At 50.8% G+C, this 17,133-nt stretch overlaps 1 protein-coding gene across 2 annotated transcripts in view; it reads left to right on the top strand.

The window, feature by feature from the left end:
* Window positions 1–1,280: 1,280 nt before the first annotated feature.
* The window catches only part of Cdh4 (cadherin 4), a 495,273-nt gene continuing 479,420 nt past the window's right edge, over window positions 1,281–17,133 (top strand). Inside the window, exons 1-2 of one of the 2 annotated variants that reach the window (XM_085696922.2) lie at window positions 1,281–1,423; window positions 3,364–3,475. In XM_085696922.2, coding sequence (XP_085553048.1) covers window positions 1,367–1,423; window positions 3,364–3,475 — 169 coding nt within the window. In that variant the 5' untranslated portion in view covers window positions 1,281–1,366. The remainder of the gene's footprint in view (window positions 1,424–3,363; window positions 3,476–17,133) is intronic. The other variant, XM_085696921.2, reaches the window with a different exon arrangement.

Raw genomic sequence — 17,133 nt, 5'->3', positions numbered from 1 at the left:
GCTAGGGAGCAGGTCTAGACTGGCCTAGATTGTGCTCTGATACTTGGTGGTACAGCCAAACCAGCCTCATACCCTAACTGTGCACCCAGGGCTCCCTAGAGCCTGACTTTCCTTGGCCATGAATGCCAGCCAGTAGACTAGCCAACAGCTTAGGGTAACAAACACCATTTGGGGGTGGGGAGGAGAGGAAAGGAAGAAAAGGTCTCTCCGTCCAAGGTGACTTTGACTTTGGGGGCAATTTCACCCACTCTTCTCAAACCAGAACTCTTGTATTCTGAACACAAACTCCCTCAGAAGAGAGACAAAGAACATTTGAAGTATCTGAGCAAGCATTCCACTTTTCTCTTCACTGCCCAGCCAAGGGAGGAGTGGGGAAGCCTTCACTCACATTCCAAGCTGCCCTTATTTTTCAATGGAAGCGATATGATCCAAAAAATAAAAAATAAAAATAACTCGCAGTGGGGGCTGGAAACTGCCCATGCGAAGCAAATGGAGCCGGCCTTCCCAGGAAGCTGACAGGCCTGACAGCCCTGCCTGTTGGAGTGCCTTCCTTTGCAGGGCCTCTGAATTTCTTTCTTGCTTTCTCTGACCTTACTGTATTTTGGCGCACAAACAGGAATGAGGAGGGACCCTTCCAAACCTTGTTGAGTACCTACAGCCAGGCCCACCCTCTAAGTTTTCTCTTGGGTTGAAGGGTCAGAGGTGCCCCATCAGCTGGAGAATGACCCCCTTCTCGTTTCTCTTCTGACTTGCAGTCTGGAGGCCATCACAAAAGCCTGTGTTGGGGGAGTTAGAAGAGGCAAGGCTGAGGGAATTGTCCACTCTCCAGCATAGGCTCTAGAAAGAAGCTGACCTAAGATCACGAGGTGATCGCGAGGAAATCCCACAATCTACAAAGAACATCTAACTTGGGGACAGAGACCTCAGTACCTTTTTCAGTCCACACAAGTCTTTGCTCCTAGAGACCGAGTGTCCTTGGTGACTTCTGCCCAAACGGAGCTCCAACGTCCCGCGAGACAGAGACCAGCGGGGCAGCGAAGGACAAGGCACGCAGGTTGTTGAGCGAGTGGGCGCGGGAGCGGCTCCTTTAAGGCCCGCGTCAGGCCCGGCCGGAGGGGCGGGGCCTCGGCGGGGCGGCCGCGCGGCTTCACCTGCAGTTCCGAGCGCGCGGAACAGAGGCGCGGGCGGCTGCGAGGCCGGCGGACGCACCGGCCGGAGGGAGCGCGCCGCCGGCCCACTTGGCCTGGCTCCCGGAGCCCGGGCGGCGAGCGCGGGGAGCAGCAAGGCGGGCGCGGGCGGAGCGTTGCCGCGGCGGGGGAAGCCGGGCACCGGGAGAGCGCCTGGGCGGCGCGGCGCGGCGGGGACGATGACCACGGGCTCGGTGCTGCCGCTGCTTCTACTCGGGCTCTCGGGCGCGCTCCGGGTAAGTTGACGCCTCCCTGCTCGCGGGCGGTCCGGGAACCGGTGGGTTTGGCTTGGCTACCCCGGCTTTCTCATCCCGCCGCCCGCGCTGCACGAAGCCGCCCGCGATCGGAGTCGGGAGCTGCGGGGTGGAGCGGGCGGGACCCGGGATGCCATCTCACTGCCCGATCTGCGCTCCGCGGATGCCCTCCGTGGCGTGGCGTAGAGCTCGCCTCCATTGCCCGGCAGCAGCGCATCCCGAGTTCCAGCCGCGCGCCGGGGTCGGGTCCGCTGCGCGGAGTGCTCTCTCGGGTCCCGTGGGTGCCACGGAGCGCGACTGCGGTGGGAGATGGAGGCGACTACGGGGCACAGGGCTGTAGCTGTAGTATCTGACGGGTTCTCCTGACTTAGAGAGGGACCGGGAAGAGGGCGCGGCGGGAGCGCGAGGCACGAAGCCCGGGGACCGGAGCTGGATACCCGCGCTATCCCCACACTGTCTGCGCGGTCCCCAGCCGGCTCGGCTAGGTGGCTAAGGCTCGCTGCTGGGCTTCTTCACGATTCGGCGGCAGCTCCTGCGGCGACCCTGGGCGGAGACCAAGTGGCCCGAACCCCCTCTCGTGGCCGATCGGTCCGGTGGCTTGCTAGCAGCCACGCCAAGGTAATCTCGGCAATGAACCAGGGCCGGAGACAGCCCGCAACGAGACCACCGGACCAGCGCCGCGCACGGGGAACACGCCCCGGGGGGACAGAAACTTTCCCGACCGACTTTCGCCTCCCGCGGGCTGCAAGTGCATTTCGGAGCCGCAGTCCCCTGGAATCGAACGCGATTCCGAGTTTGACCCGAGGAAGATCTCCTACCCGCCCAATCTTCTCCCAGCCTCCGGGGCCGGGCTCTGAGCCTGAGCTACAGGCTGCGGGCTGCGGGTGGCCTCTTAGCCGAACCCGGGTAGGCGCCGTTGCGCGCAGCTGGAGGACTCGGCCGGCAGGGAGCTGCGTTCCGTTCCGGCGGCCAGCGAAGCCGAGACTGCAGGATGCCGGTTGTGCCCGCGGCTCCCGAAGCTCTTCACCAGGGACAGGGTGCCTGGTGCATCTTCTCGTCTTCGTAGCGGACTGGATTGGTGGAGACACATACTATATCTCCTTTGGTTCCTGGCAGCTTGGGTGGAACCCCCTGCCCACTGTCTTCCGCTCCCTACAGATTTAGAGACTTCCATAGGAGCGAAAAGCAAGCCCTTCTGGTTAGTTAGGGGAACCGTCTCTCTTGACTAGGCTTGAAACAGGGGCTTCAGAGAGAACAAGAGTTCCTGACATTAGGCGGGTGAACTTCACACACACACACACACACACACACACACACACACACACACACACACACGAGCACCTTGCAGCCTGTTGGCAGGAGTGGTCACTCCCTTTGCTCAGCTTGGTAGCAGCCCTGGAATCTCTTTCATTTTGCCAGCTCCCTTTCTTGGAACCCCACCCCTGTGGCCAGTGGAGGGAGGCTTCAGCTGATGCCTCTCACCTAGCCGGCTTAAAGGCAGAGAGCAAGCTCTGAAGCCTAGAGATGCTCCCCCTCCCTCTCCAGTGGCTTGGCTTTGCCTGTGCTTGAGTGAACCGCTGGTGAAGCCTGCTGTTACTCACCCACCTCTCCTCCCTGGCACCTCTCTGCCTTCCCCCGCTCCCTACCATAAGCCCATAAGATCCTTCTAGGCGTCAGTTGACCCTGTGGTTCCCTTGGAAGTTGGTGCTGCTGTCTGTCCAGTGTGGGAAGATCCCTCCAGCCTGGGTCAAGACATCTGAAGTCCCCCCAGAGACCTGAGGATCCCAATACCACCTCTGGGTGGAGATGGTGGTTTATCTGCACTTCTCAGCCAGAGGCTTGTGAGGTGGCCGTGACAAATGTTGGCTGGATTAAATTTCTGTGAACTTATTTTGGTTTCACAACTCCCTTTCCATCCCCAGGCCCACCATGAGGATCTTACAGTCAGGGAGGCTTGCAAGGCCGGCTTCTCCGAAGAAGACTACACTGCATTGATCTCCCCGAATGTCCTGGAAGGAGAGAAGCTACTCAGAGGTAGAAGAGGGTGTGTGTGTGTGTGTGTGTGTGTGTGTGTGCGTCTGTCTGTCTGTCTGTCGTGGGGCGGGGTATGAAATGCAAGGCTTGGCCTGCCTTGGAGCTCTGCTCTCTTGCAAAAAGATGGTTGTGAGATCAACGAGGTCCCAGTGGGGCAGTTGAGAGGCTCCTTGCAAGTGGTGAATGATCCGGAAGCCTGCCTGTCATTTTGAACTGAGGTGACTCATGTCCTGGGCAACAAATGAGAATTTGGGTGGATCGTTGTCACCCAATGCTGTGCAGGGAGACTTCCTTACTGAGTATTTTTATGTATGAAATGCAAAACTCTTAAATTATCCCCACTTTGAAATGCGTGACAAAGCAGATGATGTTGTTGGGAGTGAGGTAAATAAGCCCACAGACGTTCTGCTCACAAATGTGGCTTGTGGCTTTCACGACTGCCCCTCCGGCCCGGCGGCTGGAAAACACACACTGCAGGGAGGGGCATCAGTGAGCTTCTGGCTTCTGGAACCGAGGTGTGCAAGGGGCAGAGGGAGATGGCTGGAAAACTCATTGCAAATCTATCTGTTTCCCATTTCCAGACAAACTAAACTTTCTGTGAGCATAGAGTGGGAGGTAAGAGTCTGGACTCCGGGTTTCTGTCTGGGAGCTTTTGCTCTTGAACTCAGTCTCCCAGAAGTCTGACCTGGTATCATGGAGACAGGGAAAGCGGGCTTTTCATTTCCATGTTGACTCTGAAGTCTCAAGTTTTTTTAATTTCTTCTGGAGGGTTTGTGCTATAGGAAATAGAACAGCTGTCTATGAACAGGTGTGCACAGGTGTGTGGAAGCCCTCACCTGCACAGAGTGCTGTTCTAGGCATGTCTGCATGGACTGAAAAGCAGCCATAAGTTCACTTTGACATAAAATCCTAGACTTAGAACTGCGAGGGTTTTTTTCTTTTTCTTTGTGGAAGAGGAGTTGTGTGGTTCTTAGGTGTGAATCTCGTGGGCGACAGTGCTATCCCATTGTCCCGTCACAGTGTCAGGAGGTTGCTCCCATCTGCTGGACATGGCCCCTTCCAGCAGGAATCATTCACACTTTTATTCCTTACAAATTATGAACATTCAATTTTACTTACGTTTTTCATTTTACAAATTGTGAAGCCAAAGCCACTGACTATTGCTGATCATAAGAAGGAAGGGAGGGAGGGAGGAGGGGGGAGGGAGGGAGAAAGGGAGGGAGGGAGGAAGAAACCCCTTCAGAAGTAGGCTGAGGAATGGAATGAATGGCCTTAATGAGAAACTATGTTCAGGACATCCAAGAGCTCTGTGAGTGGTTTGTTCAGAGTTTGATGGGATGGGCCATTTTCCCATGTCCAGAATGGCTCATCCCTACCATTGCTGCATTCTGAACTGTAGCATGAATAATAAAAACCCAGAGACAGATACTGGGGTTCAACCTGAAGATCAGAAAAGAAAAGCAGTCAAACCACTAGAGAGCTCTTACCTCCGTGAAATCTTCAGACTGAAAAGAGAGCAAGTTCCCATCTCCTCCCATCTTACACTCTCTAGTGCTGGGACTAAAGGCATGCACCACCACCACCCGGCCTCTATGGCTAACTAGTGTGGCTGCTGGGATTAAAGGTGTGTGCCACCACTGCCCTGCCTGTATGACTGACTAGTATGGTTGTTTTGAGTTCTTCAGGTAAGCTTTATTTATTAAAATACCAATGAAACATCATTACACTGGACTCCACCAGGCTGATGTTGAGGCATGAGGCCTCCTGGGGCTCCTAGGAAACACAAGGAAATCTTGCCACACCCAGTGGCCTACAGTGGAAAGAAAAATGTTATTTGGTAACCAGGAGTGTCCATAACAGGAAAGAAACCTCCATATTTTCACCATGCCTCTTGCTGCCGTCATGACTGTGCATAGCTAGGCCCTACTCTGTGCTCTGGTCCTCTTAGGTATGGGAGTAATGGCTGGGATCACCTAGTGCACTCTGGGTGAACTTCCCTCAGCTCAGACCTAGCTCAGCGGAGAAGTCCGGGGTCTATGCTCCTTTGTTCCTCCCTGGAGATGGACTGCAGCCATGACCACATCACTTCTTCCCCCGCACCCTCTCCTCGCTCCTTTTCTTCTTCCCCTTGAGCTTGAGGTGCAAGCTGTCATGAGCAAAGATGTTTTTATATCTTAGAAATCATTTTTGCACACACAGAGGTGAAAACCGGGGCCTGCAATGCACTCCAGCTAGGACAGGCAGCCTTGGCTGGGTGTGCAGAAAACTTTGCCTCTCTGAGACACAGTGAGGGTGACTGTCAGACTCAGAGCTCGGAGCTTCTGGTAGGTGCTGTGCTAAATAGATAATGACTACTGATAATTGAGTTATTCCGAGGGAGAGAGCTTAACCTTACTTAATTTGACAAGCAGAGCTTCCCAGTCGTAGTTTTACGGTGAGCACGCCATGAGCTATTACCGGCCGCCCGGTGGCTTCCTCTCGAAGCCTGAGTCAGCTCACCGGCAGTCCTGGACCTCCGTATTCCAGCAGGGGAGATTTGTTACACAGTAATTAACTTGTTTGTGATAAATGGGTGGAGGAAATGTCGTGGCATTTTGTTTTATGTCTAAATGAAAAGCATTTGCATTCTAAAAAAAATCCTGCTAATTAGGCTTAAAATAGTTTCCCCCCAACAGGGTAACAAGTCCCACGTATAGCAACCCTTTGGAGATGCAGAACAACCATGGACAGAAAGCAGAGTGCTCCTTGGGCCCCCACTGTCCCAGGTCTACTTGGCCTTGCGATTCCCTGATGCCTCTGCTGGCGAACATTGAGTGTTGTCCACAGTGCGGCCGTGGCTCTCGTTTTTTAGAACGACTTGCTTATGATCTCTGATGCATGCTAGTATATAAATATGACAGTCGGGTTCCGAGGACTATCCAACAGCCTGCTCCAAGCCCTGCTTTAGGCAGGGGCAGGTACTTAAGTTAGTGTCTCTTTCTCTGCTTCGTGAATTATTAATGACCAACCTGACCAGGGAAGCTGTAGGTCGGTGTGATGCCCCCGTGTTGTCCTCCCGCAAGAAGGCAGACTCTCGGTTCACCCTGCCCAGTCTCACAGTGGAGAACCCCTTGCATGGGGGAAAGTTTCAGGTGTCTCGGGAGAGTAAAGGATGTGTGGATTGGGTCCCCACCACAATCTTAGAGAGCAGTGACTTGGAAGAGCCCCTGTCTGCCATGTAGCAGGAGAACTGGGATTGGTTGGTCATCTGAGGGAGGGGGGCGCTGGGCTGAGTTCATAGAAGTTAGAAAGAAGGGCTTTGCCATTAATGCCACATTTGAAGATTTCCTCCCGGTCTCCATCTCAGCCTGGGGCAGCCTGTGTACCGGCCACACTTGCTCCTTGTCAACCAACTGTCTCTTGATGTGGGATGTCCTTCTGTATATGTGTTGCTTTTATTGGTTAATAAATAACACTGTTTCGGCCAATGGTTTGGCAGAACAATGCCAGGCAGAAAATTAGAACAGGGATATAGAGGGAGTAAGTAGAATCAAGGGAACACCATGTGACTGCTGAAGGAGAAAGATGCACTGGAACCTTACCGGTAGACCACAGTCTCATGCTCATACACAGATTACTAGAAATGGGTTAATTTAAGATGTAAGAGCTAGCCAGCAATATGCCTGAGCTATTGGCCAAACAGCATTGTTATTAATATAGTTTCTGTGTGATTATTTGGGTCTGGGCGGCCAGGAAACAAAAGAACAGTCTACCTTCAGTCTGTCTTACATAAACCTTGATGGCTGCATGGTTTCCTGGCCTGTCATTCAGTTTTTAATCATGTTTATTATTCCAGCATGCTTGACCAACAGGCAGAGACCTAGTTGACAGACCCTTCAGTAGATGGGGCTAATTCTACTCATAATACAGTGAGTGCTGAAACAGGGTCAAGGGCTGGGGCAGTGGATCAGATCTGCGCCTATCACAAGCCTAATCTTTATTCTTTCCGCACCGCCAGCTAATTTGTCAGTTTATTGCCACATAACCATAGACGAGCTGCTGTGGCTCCGTGTGTTGCCTCTGAGTTCCAGGCAGAAGGAAGACACAGAAGACCCCTCTGCTTCTTTTTCTAGTCTCAAGGAAACTTTTCTTGTAATCCCCACAAGGGTTCTCATTGGCTACCACCAGATCACATGTGTTCTGAGCTGCACGGAATGCACTGGTGTGCTTGGTGCAGGCCCCTTATGGCCCTCTTGCTGGACGAGCAGCCAACTGGTCTTTTCAGGACTGAGTTGAGAGTCCTGTTTTAGGAAGGAGGAGGGAAAAGATGCCATGCAAACAGCATGCATTGCCCTGTCCATGGTACTTTCCCAGTGCTGGGGTCTGTGCCTGAAGAGGAAGGCAGTCATGAATTATTTGCTGTTTCTCCTCTCTCCCCCTCTCTCCCTCTCTCTCCCTCTCTCTCCCTCTCTGGTCCTCATGTAGCCAAGCTTTGCCTCCAACTCACCATGTAGTTAGGAATGACCCCAGCCTCTCCCTCCCTCCATCTCCTTCTCTCAAATGCCGAGGATTATGCCTGACCCCTGGTTCATATGCTTATGAGAGGACACCTGGGCAAAGGTCAGGGAAGGTACCTGGGGTCAGTTTCTAAGACACGTTGAAGCCTATCTAACTCTGCCTTTGAGAGGTGCTGTCTTCCTGAATGGTTTTTAAAGATTTATGCTTTAAGTGTGTGTGTGTATGTGTGTGCATGCGTGCATGAGTATGTGTGTGTGTGCATACTAGGTGCATACTAGGTGCATACTAGGTGCATGCAGTGCCTGTGGAGGCCAGAAGAGGGCATTAGATTCTCTGGAACTGGAGTAAGTAAGGACCATTATGAGCCATCATTTGGGTGCTGAGAACTGAGCCTGGGTTTTCTGAAGGAGCAGCAAGTGTTCCTAGCAACTGAATCATCTCTCCCCAGCCCCAATCTCTCTTTTATAATTCATCAGGAAGTGTCTCTTTGTCCATGTGGTTTGTGGTACCCAACTCACAGTCCACATGATTCTGACAGGGCAGAGAGCTTGGGCAGGTATGAATGTGCCCTCTGCAGGCCCTTCCTGTGCTGACCCTCTTCAGGGAGCTGGGCCTTGCAGGAAGTGAAGGGCCTGAAAGTGGCATTCTTGGTCCACACAGAGCAGAGCAGGAGCTGCTACGGAGGCTGAAATCAAGGCACTGATGGTATGTCTGGAACCCTTAGGCCCCACAGGCTGCCCGGTCACGGCCCTCCTCACTCAGTCTCTGTACTGGCCTAGTTTGCTGACTGTAGGCCCCACTGAAAATATCTATATAGGCTTTTACACCCACATGGCAATGTGGCCTCTTTCTGGTCAGTGGTATTTAATTAGGTTAGGCTTCTGGGAAAGCTAGACTTTTCATTTTTTTCTGACAAAGGAGAAAAGACTAAACTGACCAGAAAGCCCCTCTCCTTCTCTCTGGAACACAGACGTGGTCTTTGTGTTAGAGTAGCCGTTTATGACTGTCAGGGTGGTGGAGTTGACGAACCTTGGCCAAGGTTAGACAGGTAAGGTGGAAAGGCCACAGCTGAGTGACTAAGAGCAGCCCCAACCGCGGGTGACAATAGCAGTGGGTACAGGTCGTTCAGCCCCCCTCTGAGCTGCTGTCTCTGGTTCCTCCACCCAGCCTGGGGTCGGGACCTCTGCTCCTTTATGCATTGGGGCTTCCTCCTGGCATATTGGGGTGCAGGAAACATGTCAGGCACACTGTTAAGTATTTCTTAAATAGGTGAAGCAAATAGCTACCACTTCTGACACTTTCTCTAGCTGGGAACACAGATCCATTAAATGTGTCAGGTCAGGGTCTTCACCCTAGCCCCCGGGAGATACTGACTCCAGGAATGTACTTGGCAGCCTGCAGACGCAGAGGCCACACTGGGTGTCTTCCCTGCACACACCAGTTCTTCAGCACACCACAGTCTGGACAAGAACAGAGGAGGCTGAGACGAAGGGGACCCGACTCTGAGCACCGGGCTGGACTTGCTGCTACTGCGGCTGGAGGAATGTGTCGCTGGCATGAGATGCTGCTGCCTCTCTTGGCTGCCAGTTCAGGGGTCTCCCCAGAATATCCACACTGTCTTTGGGGCCAGTCTCAGCAGCAGAGTTATCGATTTTCCAACAGTTTTTCTCTGACTTGTGTCTTAAACAAGGCTGTCGTGCAGAATGGGCAGCGGGGCGGGGCTCTGTAGGAGATGAAGTATGAGGAACACTGCTTATCCCCGAGTATGCGGTTCACATGCTGCCCTGCATGTTCTGCCATCAGTCCCTGGCCTTGGGAGATGAATCCCGGAGTCCCTCTGCCTGCCAGGAAATGAAGGCCTGATCATGGGAGTGTGGCTCTTTACTACATTCCACACTGTGGACCGTGGTTCCCTCCACGCTGTCCCCTGTCCTCTCTCCCTGTGACATGCGGGTGCCAGTAGACCGCTGTTCTTTGTGACTTCTCTGATCAGCACACCAGTTCCAGGCGGGAAGTGGGGACATAATGAAGACTGTGTCTTCAGAGCCTGTATTTTTATCAAACCTAAAGATGAAGGAGCATGAGACTTTGTGCCTTAGCGATGCGGCTACTTCAGCTTCTGAGCAGCCCTCTGCATATAGCTTATTAAATCTCCAGAGAAGCCTTTGGCTAGCTAATCAGCAACTGAGGGTCAGTGAGGCCGATTGGCGGAGTCACTCTTCTTCCCATTTGTCCGGCCTTGTGCTCCTAGCTACATCTGCTTTCCCTATTACATCAGAGCAGATGGCACAGACAGCCCCAAAATGGATGTGCACAGTCAGTTCCCCCGTATGTTCAGAAGCCACTGGTAGAGTTGACGGTAACCAAGAGATGTGTTGATGATCCCTCTGCTCGAACAGCTGCATCACGGACACTCTGTTTAAAGCCCTCCGCAGCCGCCACTCATGCTCAGACCCCCTCCTACAGTGTGCCCTAACCCCTTGAGCCCCTGGGTTTGTCCGAACAGCTCTGGCTTTGGAAGGCTGGGGTTCGACAATTCTGGGATTCTGGGCAGGTGGCAGGCAGTCCTGGAAAGGGGTCTCCCCTGGCTTTCAGATCTTCTTAGCACTGGGCATACAGCAAGGAAGGATCTGGTAGGATCTGGGGACATATGTTCCTCATCTCCCACTTGTCTGTCCTTTCTGCTGGGACATAGGGTCCTAGCTGTATATTGACTCCTTCTGTCCTTGTCTCTTGGTGTGATCTGAAGCATTGTAGGACTCTAGGGTCCAGGTTCTTCCTCTGGTTCCTCCAGGCCCAGTCCTTGTGTGCCTCAGTGTGAATTTCCTCCACGGTGCCCTCTCTAGCCAGGCACAGGATCCACTCCACCAAATGACACATATTTTTTTTTTTTTTACTTAAAAATATATTTACATTCATGTGCATGGCTGTTTTGCCTGCATGTATGTCTGTGTACCATGTGCATGCCTGATGCCTGCAGAATCTAGAAGAGGGTGTCAGATCCCCTGGGACTGGAGTTGTAGATAGATGTAGTCCCGTGTGGGTGCTAGGAATTGAACCATGGTCCTCTGCAAGAGCTGGCCATGCTCTTAATCTCTGAGCTATCTCTTTGGCCCATGATTTGTGTATCAGCTGCCAAGATGTTCAAGGTTTTGTTTTGTTTTGTTCCAGAAATAGTGATTTTCCAATTCTGCCCTGCTGGGTTTGTGAATTTTGCTAAAAGATCACAATGAACTTCACGCTACCATCTAAATGAACCATGTGTGGTGTACAGGCACCTGCGGTTTCCTCATGATCCTTATGATCTTAATTTCAGAATGTGGAAATCCCATGAATTCCCCAAATTTGCAAGTGGATGTGGGTTAAAAGTGAGGACGGGGCGCCCCTCCCCTTTCTCTTTCTTTTTCCCCTTGGAAGTGTGGTTAAGTAAATGGCAGAACTAATCATGAGGTGAGAGCAAGCAGGCAGGCATTCATCTTTTCCAAGAATGTGCCTATTATTCTGACTTCTTGAAGGAGCAATTTTTCCTGTGAGTGAATTTCACTATAAAAAAAAAATACCATGAGCCTAGAGAAGCTTCTGTCTGTGGAGGTGATGAAGTTCTCCCGAGTGCCCTCATGGCGTCTGCTTGCTGCTTTATCCCCAGAGGGGCTCTGGCCTACATTGCAAACCCAGTTTTTTGTTGAAAGGGTTTTGCCCAGGCTCTGGGCTGCCCTCTTTCTGCTGCCTCCAGTACTGTCTCGGGGGACTCTGCGTCCCTCAAGTCCCATCTTCCTGGCAGCCTGTTACTGGATGTTTGTGTGACTTAGTGTGCAGATTGGGTTTTGTAAGCTCCTCATGTTCTTCCACCCCCAGGAGCCCCATTCTTCTTCCATGTCATATGTTCTGTGACCTCATCTCTTCCTCATGGTCTCCCCTCTGCCCCACTCCACACAGCGCATACACACACACACACACACACACGTGCACATATAGTGATTAAAAGCTGAGCTCTGCATGTGAGAGGGAACGTAAGGTATTTGCCTGTCTGAAAACAAGCCACCTCACTTAATATAATAATTTCCAAATTCATCAGTTTCTCTGAAATTTTCATGGTTTCATTTTTCTTTATGAATAAAATCCCATTGATCATATGCACCACACCTGCCTTGTCTGTTCTTCTATTGATGAACATCTGAGTTGACTTCACTTCCTTGATACCATGAACAGAGAAGCCATGGACATGGATGTGGAAGCACCTCTATGGTAGGGTGTAGACCATAGGTGTATGATGTAGATCCTAGGGTACATGATGTAGACCTAGGGTACATGATGTAGACCTAGGGTACATGATGTAGACCTAGGGTACATGATATAGACCCTTGGGTATATGATGTAGATCCTAGGGTACATGATGTAGACCTAGGGTACATGATATAGACCCTTGGGTATATGATGTAGACCCTTGGGTACATGATGTAGACCCTTGAGTATATGATGTAGACCTAGGGTACATGATGTAGACCTAGGGTACATGATGTAGACCTAGGGTACATGATGTAGACCTAGGGTACATGATGTAGACTTAGGGTACATGATGTAGACCTTTGGGTATATGATGTAGACCCTTGAGTATATGATGTGGACCCTTGGGCATATGATGTGGACCCTTGGGTATATGATGTAGACCATAGGTGTATGATGTAGATCCTAGAGTACATGATGTAAATCCTAGGGTATATGATGTAGACCTAGGGTACATGATGTAGATCCTAGAGTACATGATATAGACCCTTGGGTATATGGATGTAGACCCTTGAGTATATGATGTAGACCCTTGAGTATATGGATATAGACCCTTGGGTATATGATGTAGACCCTTGAGTATATGGATATAGACCCTTGGGTATATGATGTAGACCCTTGGGTATATGGATATAGACCATTGGGTATATTATGTAGACCCTTGGGTGTAGTTGGGAGTTGGGACATGTCTATTTTTAGTTCTTTTTTTTGAGAACCCCCCATCTTGGTTGCCATAGTGACTAACCAGTTTGCATCGCCACCAACAGTGAATAAGGGGTCCAGCATTTATTTGTTGTCTTTTGTGTTCTCATCCAAACCAGAAAAGGAATGGGGCGGGGCAGGCTGGAGTGATGATTCAGTGGTCAGTAGTGCTTGCTTCTCTTCCAGAGGTCCCCAGGTAGTGCGGTTCCTAGCACCCATGTTGGGTGATGTCTTTGCTACTGTTCTATTGCTATGAAGACACGCCATGACCAAGACAACTAATATAAGAGAAAGCACTTAATCGGAGGCTTGCTTAGAGTGTCAGAGATTTAGTCCATTGTCATCATGACAGGGAGTATGGTGGTAAAGAGACAGGCACTGGAGCTGAGAGTTACATCCTGATCCTAGGCAGATAGAGAGAGGAAGACAATGGACCTGGCTTGGGCTTTTGAAACCTCAAAGCCCCACCCCCATTGACACACTTCCTCCAGCAAAGCCACACCTCCGAATCCTTCTAACCCTATCAAAGAGTACCATTCTTTGATAATTAAGCATTCAAATATATGAACTATGGGGGGGGTCATTCTTATTCAGACTATTACAGGTGGCTCACAAGCACCTATAACTCCAGCTCCTGTTCCTCTTCTGGTCCCTGAGGGCTCTGTACTCATATGCACACACGCGCGTGCGAACACACACACACACACACACACACACACACATATGTAAGAATAAACAGAATTTTTTTAAAGAGCACAAAAGACTGGGACGGTAGCTCAGTGGGAAAGCATTTGGCTAGCATCGAAAAATGCCCCATGTTCCAGCAGCAACAGTGGCACAAACGTAAACAGAACAAAACACTTATCCAGGCCATTTCCTTCCAATGCTCCAGAAGGGGTCAAAGGTGAGGGAAGCCCCTGGTGTCTGGAGAGTGTGCCTTGTGCCTGTGTGTCTCCTTGTGTGATTCTGCTTTGCTACCCAGAGACTTCAGGTGGTCCTACGGGATGCTCAGGCCACTCGCCACAGAATGAGGCTCTGTAGATTTTCTCACTTTACAGATTATGTAATTATTATTGTAAGATGATTGGCAGGAACATAGAGTTTATTTGCCATCTCTCCTGGGCTTCAGGAGGCAGACACAGGTCTCAGTGGGCTGAAATGAAGGTCTACGTAGTGGTGACAGACCAGCTCCTTCTGAAAGCTCCAAGGGAGGATTTTCCAGCTGACCGTGCTCATCGTGCCCTCCGTCCCCAGCCAGCAGGGCATCATGTCTGCCCCTGCCATGCTTCAGTCTGCTCCACCTCTCATCTGGTCTAGGACCATCTGTGATGACAATGGCCCACCAGCATAACATATGATCATCTCCAACTCCAAAGCCTTTCATTTAGCCAACTGTAAAAGCTCCTTTTACTCCATCAGTGCCCCGTGCAGAGGGCCAGGGACCCATGACGATGGCACAGCAGCCACTTCTGGAAGTCTCTCTGGCTGTCACACATGAGGACTTGCTGAGCTCCTGTCCTGGGCAGCTGTCACACGTGTTGACATGCTTGTGGAAGAGACTGAGCCTCTGAAGCCACCACTGTTGGGAGGCTCTGGGAAAGGCAAGCTCCAGCCTTTTTACAGCTGCCGGTTTCCTCTGGTCCATCTTCCCCTGGACACCCACAACCAGTCCATATCCTGTGTCCATAGTTAATACTCAGAAGGACAGCTGCATCCCAGTCACCGGCTGAGAGAGAGAGCGGTCACAGAGAGTGTCTGAAAGAAGACCTTGCTCAAAAGCGAAGGGCTTCCTGTGTAATGGCTTTAACTTGGCCTCTTTGGTTCAGATTCGCTGTGTTTTCTTGCTGACAGCGCATGGGGATTTAGGGAGGATTAAGGTAAGCCTTTAGGAACAGATGAATATCCACAGGCTCTTGAGGACTGCCTGTCCCTCACTAATAGTCAGCTGGTCTTTGTGGGGCTTGGGTGCTTCCTGTCTAGGAGAGTGGGCACAGGTCAGCCACAGGCATGGGAGGTGGGGAGGTGTTCTTGTCCCCCTCGTGGGTGCCTGTTCCGTTTGGAGTACAAGCTAGTTAACCTCCAGCCCTAGAATACAGGCAATTTCTTGTCCTGGGCATGCACCTGGCTCCTGGTGTCTCTGAGCATTCCAAAGGGAACGGGGCTTGGTTCTGGGTTGTCCTAGGAGCCTGTGAGTGTGCTTGAGTGTCGGACTGGAAGTGTCGGGTTTCTCGTCTTGTTACCCAGATGGAAGCTTGCATAGCACCTGTGTGATGACTTTTCCTGTGGCTGTGACTGAATACTTGGGGACAGGCCACCTTAATAGAGGAAGGGATCATTCTGGCTGGGAGGGGAAGCCTGCCTTGGCATTGTCATCACGATGGCATGAGTAGCTTGGCCCACCATGCCGATGAAGAAGTAGAGACAGAAGAACGCCAGCGCTCAGCTGTTTTCTTGTGCTTTCCTTTTTTATTAAAGAGCGCCCGCTCATGAGCTAAAGCCACCCACATTTCGGGTGTGCTTTACTCCCTCTGCTAACACTCTGGAAACACCCTTACAGACCCATCTGAAGGTGAGCCTTGTGAGCCCAGGTGCTTTCCTACCCAATCAACTTGTTAATCAAAGTTAACTTTCCCAAATCCACCTTTTGTCAACTTGACGTCAAAATACATCACTTTATGAAATAATATCCCTTTTCTGATTCCCACAGGCTGGTAGACATCTCCTACCCCAAGGTGCATCCATTATAGAGTCTAAAACTCCATGGTCTTCCATAGAAGTTTTAGCAACTTAAAAATTCCGCTTAAAGTCTCTTGAAAAATCAAGGCAGTCTCTTAACTGTGGACCACAAAAGCTTAAACAATCAAATACCATGTAATTTCAACCACATGCACAGAGTAAATGTTCCCATCCTAAAGGGGAAGAGAAGAGAGTCTAGCAAGGAAAAGGGAGCAAAGCAAGGCGAAACCCAGCAGGAAAAACACCAAATCATGAAGCTCCGTGTTGGGCATCTGGAGATCTTGGCGATCACCTGGGTACCTGCAGACTGGAACGCCCCACCCCTCCATTTCTGATACCGTCGGCACATGTAGCCGCTTTTCTTAGTGTGGTAGCTGGACTCACTCCTTGCCTGCAGCTTCCATCCACGGACACCTCATGCTCCTTGCATTTCTACCACAGCCATTGCAGCCTAGGCTGCATTTCACCTTCCCAGATCCTCAGAACACCCTCTCAGGGTTCACCAGGGAACCCGGCCTTGCTGCACACTGCCTGATGTTGGAAGCTTTCTCAAACATTGGTGCAAGCCTCTATGACCCCGTAACTTTTGCATTTTGCATGTCTGCAAAACCATGTGGGTGGTGCTGTTACATTCTGCTGCCTCTGATCCCACAGATAGAGTGGCCCCTGTGTGCCTTCGTGGCTGAAACACCTCCTTAGGCAATTGCTTTCAAGCAGGGAGCCCCTTCAACTGGTTTGCAGTTCAGGCTTTCTACTTTAAAATTACTTCATTTTCACAAGCTGGAAGCTTTGATGAATGGAAGGTTGCCTTGAAGGCACCTTGCCTATTTTTTTTCAGTACAAAGTGAAAGGTATTTATTGGTTTATTTTGTGTGTGAAGGATGCTTATGTGTGTTATTCTGTGTGTTGTACACATGTACATTCTTGTGGCAAAAAAAAATAGAGGGGACTCTGGAGGTCATAGGGTTAGGTGTCTTCTTCAGTCAGTCTCTATTTTTAATTACTTTCTTTCTTCCTTTCTTTTTCCCTCCCTCCCTCCCTCCCTCCCTCCCTCCCTCCCTCCCTCCCTTCCTTCCTTCCTTTATCTCTTCTTTTGAGACTGTTTTCCAGTCTGTCTTAGAACTCACTATGTAGAACAAACTGGCTTTTAACTCACAGAGATCCTCCTGACTTCTATAATTAAGGGCATGCACCATTCTGTCCAGCATAAATGTGAAATACTTTTCTTACAGATAAACACTTCAAAAATTTATTGAGGCAGGATATCACTGCTTAGCCCTGACTGTCCTGGAATTCACTTTGTAGACCAGGTTAGCATTGAACTCACAGAGATCTAACTGCTCCTGCCTCCTGAGTGCTGGGATGAAAGGCATGTGTTCTTCATCTTATTTTTTGAGACAGAGTCTCTCACTAGTTTGGCTGATTGACAGTGAGCTCCA

Source organism: Myodes glareolus, chromosome 10 (assembly GCF_982192425.1).
Source record: "Myodes glareolus chromosome 10, mMyoGla1.1, whole genome shotgun sequence".
Taxonomy (NCBI): domain Eukaryota; kingdom Metazoa; phylum Chordata; class Mammalia; order Rodentia; family Cricetidae; genus Myodes; species Myodes glareolus.
Note: the sequence above shows the minus strand (reverse complement) of the source record. Positions and strands in the feature narration are given on the sequence as shown.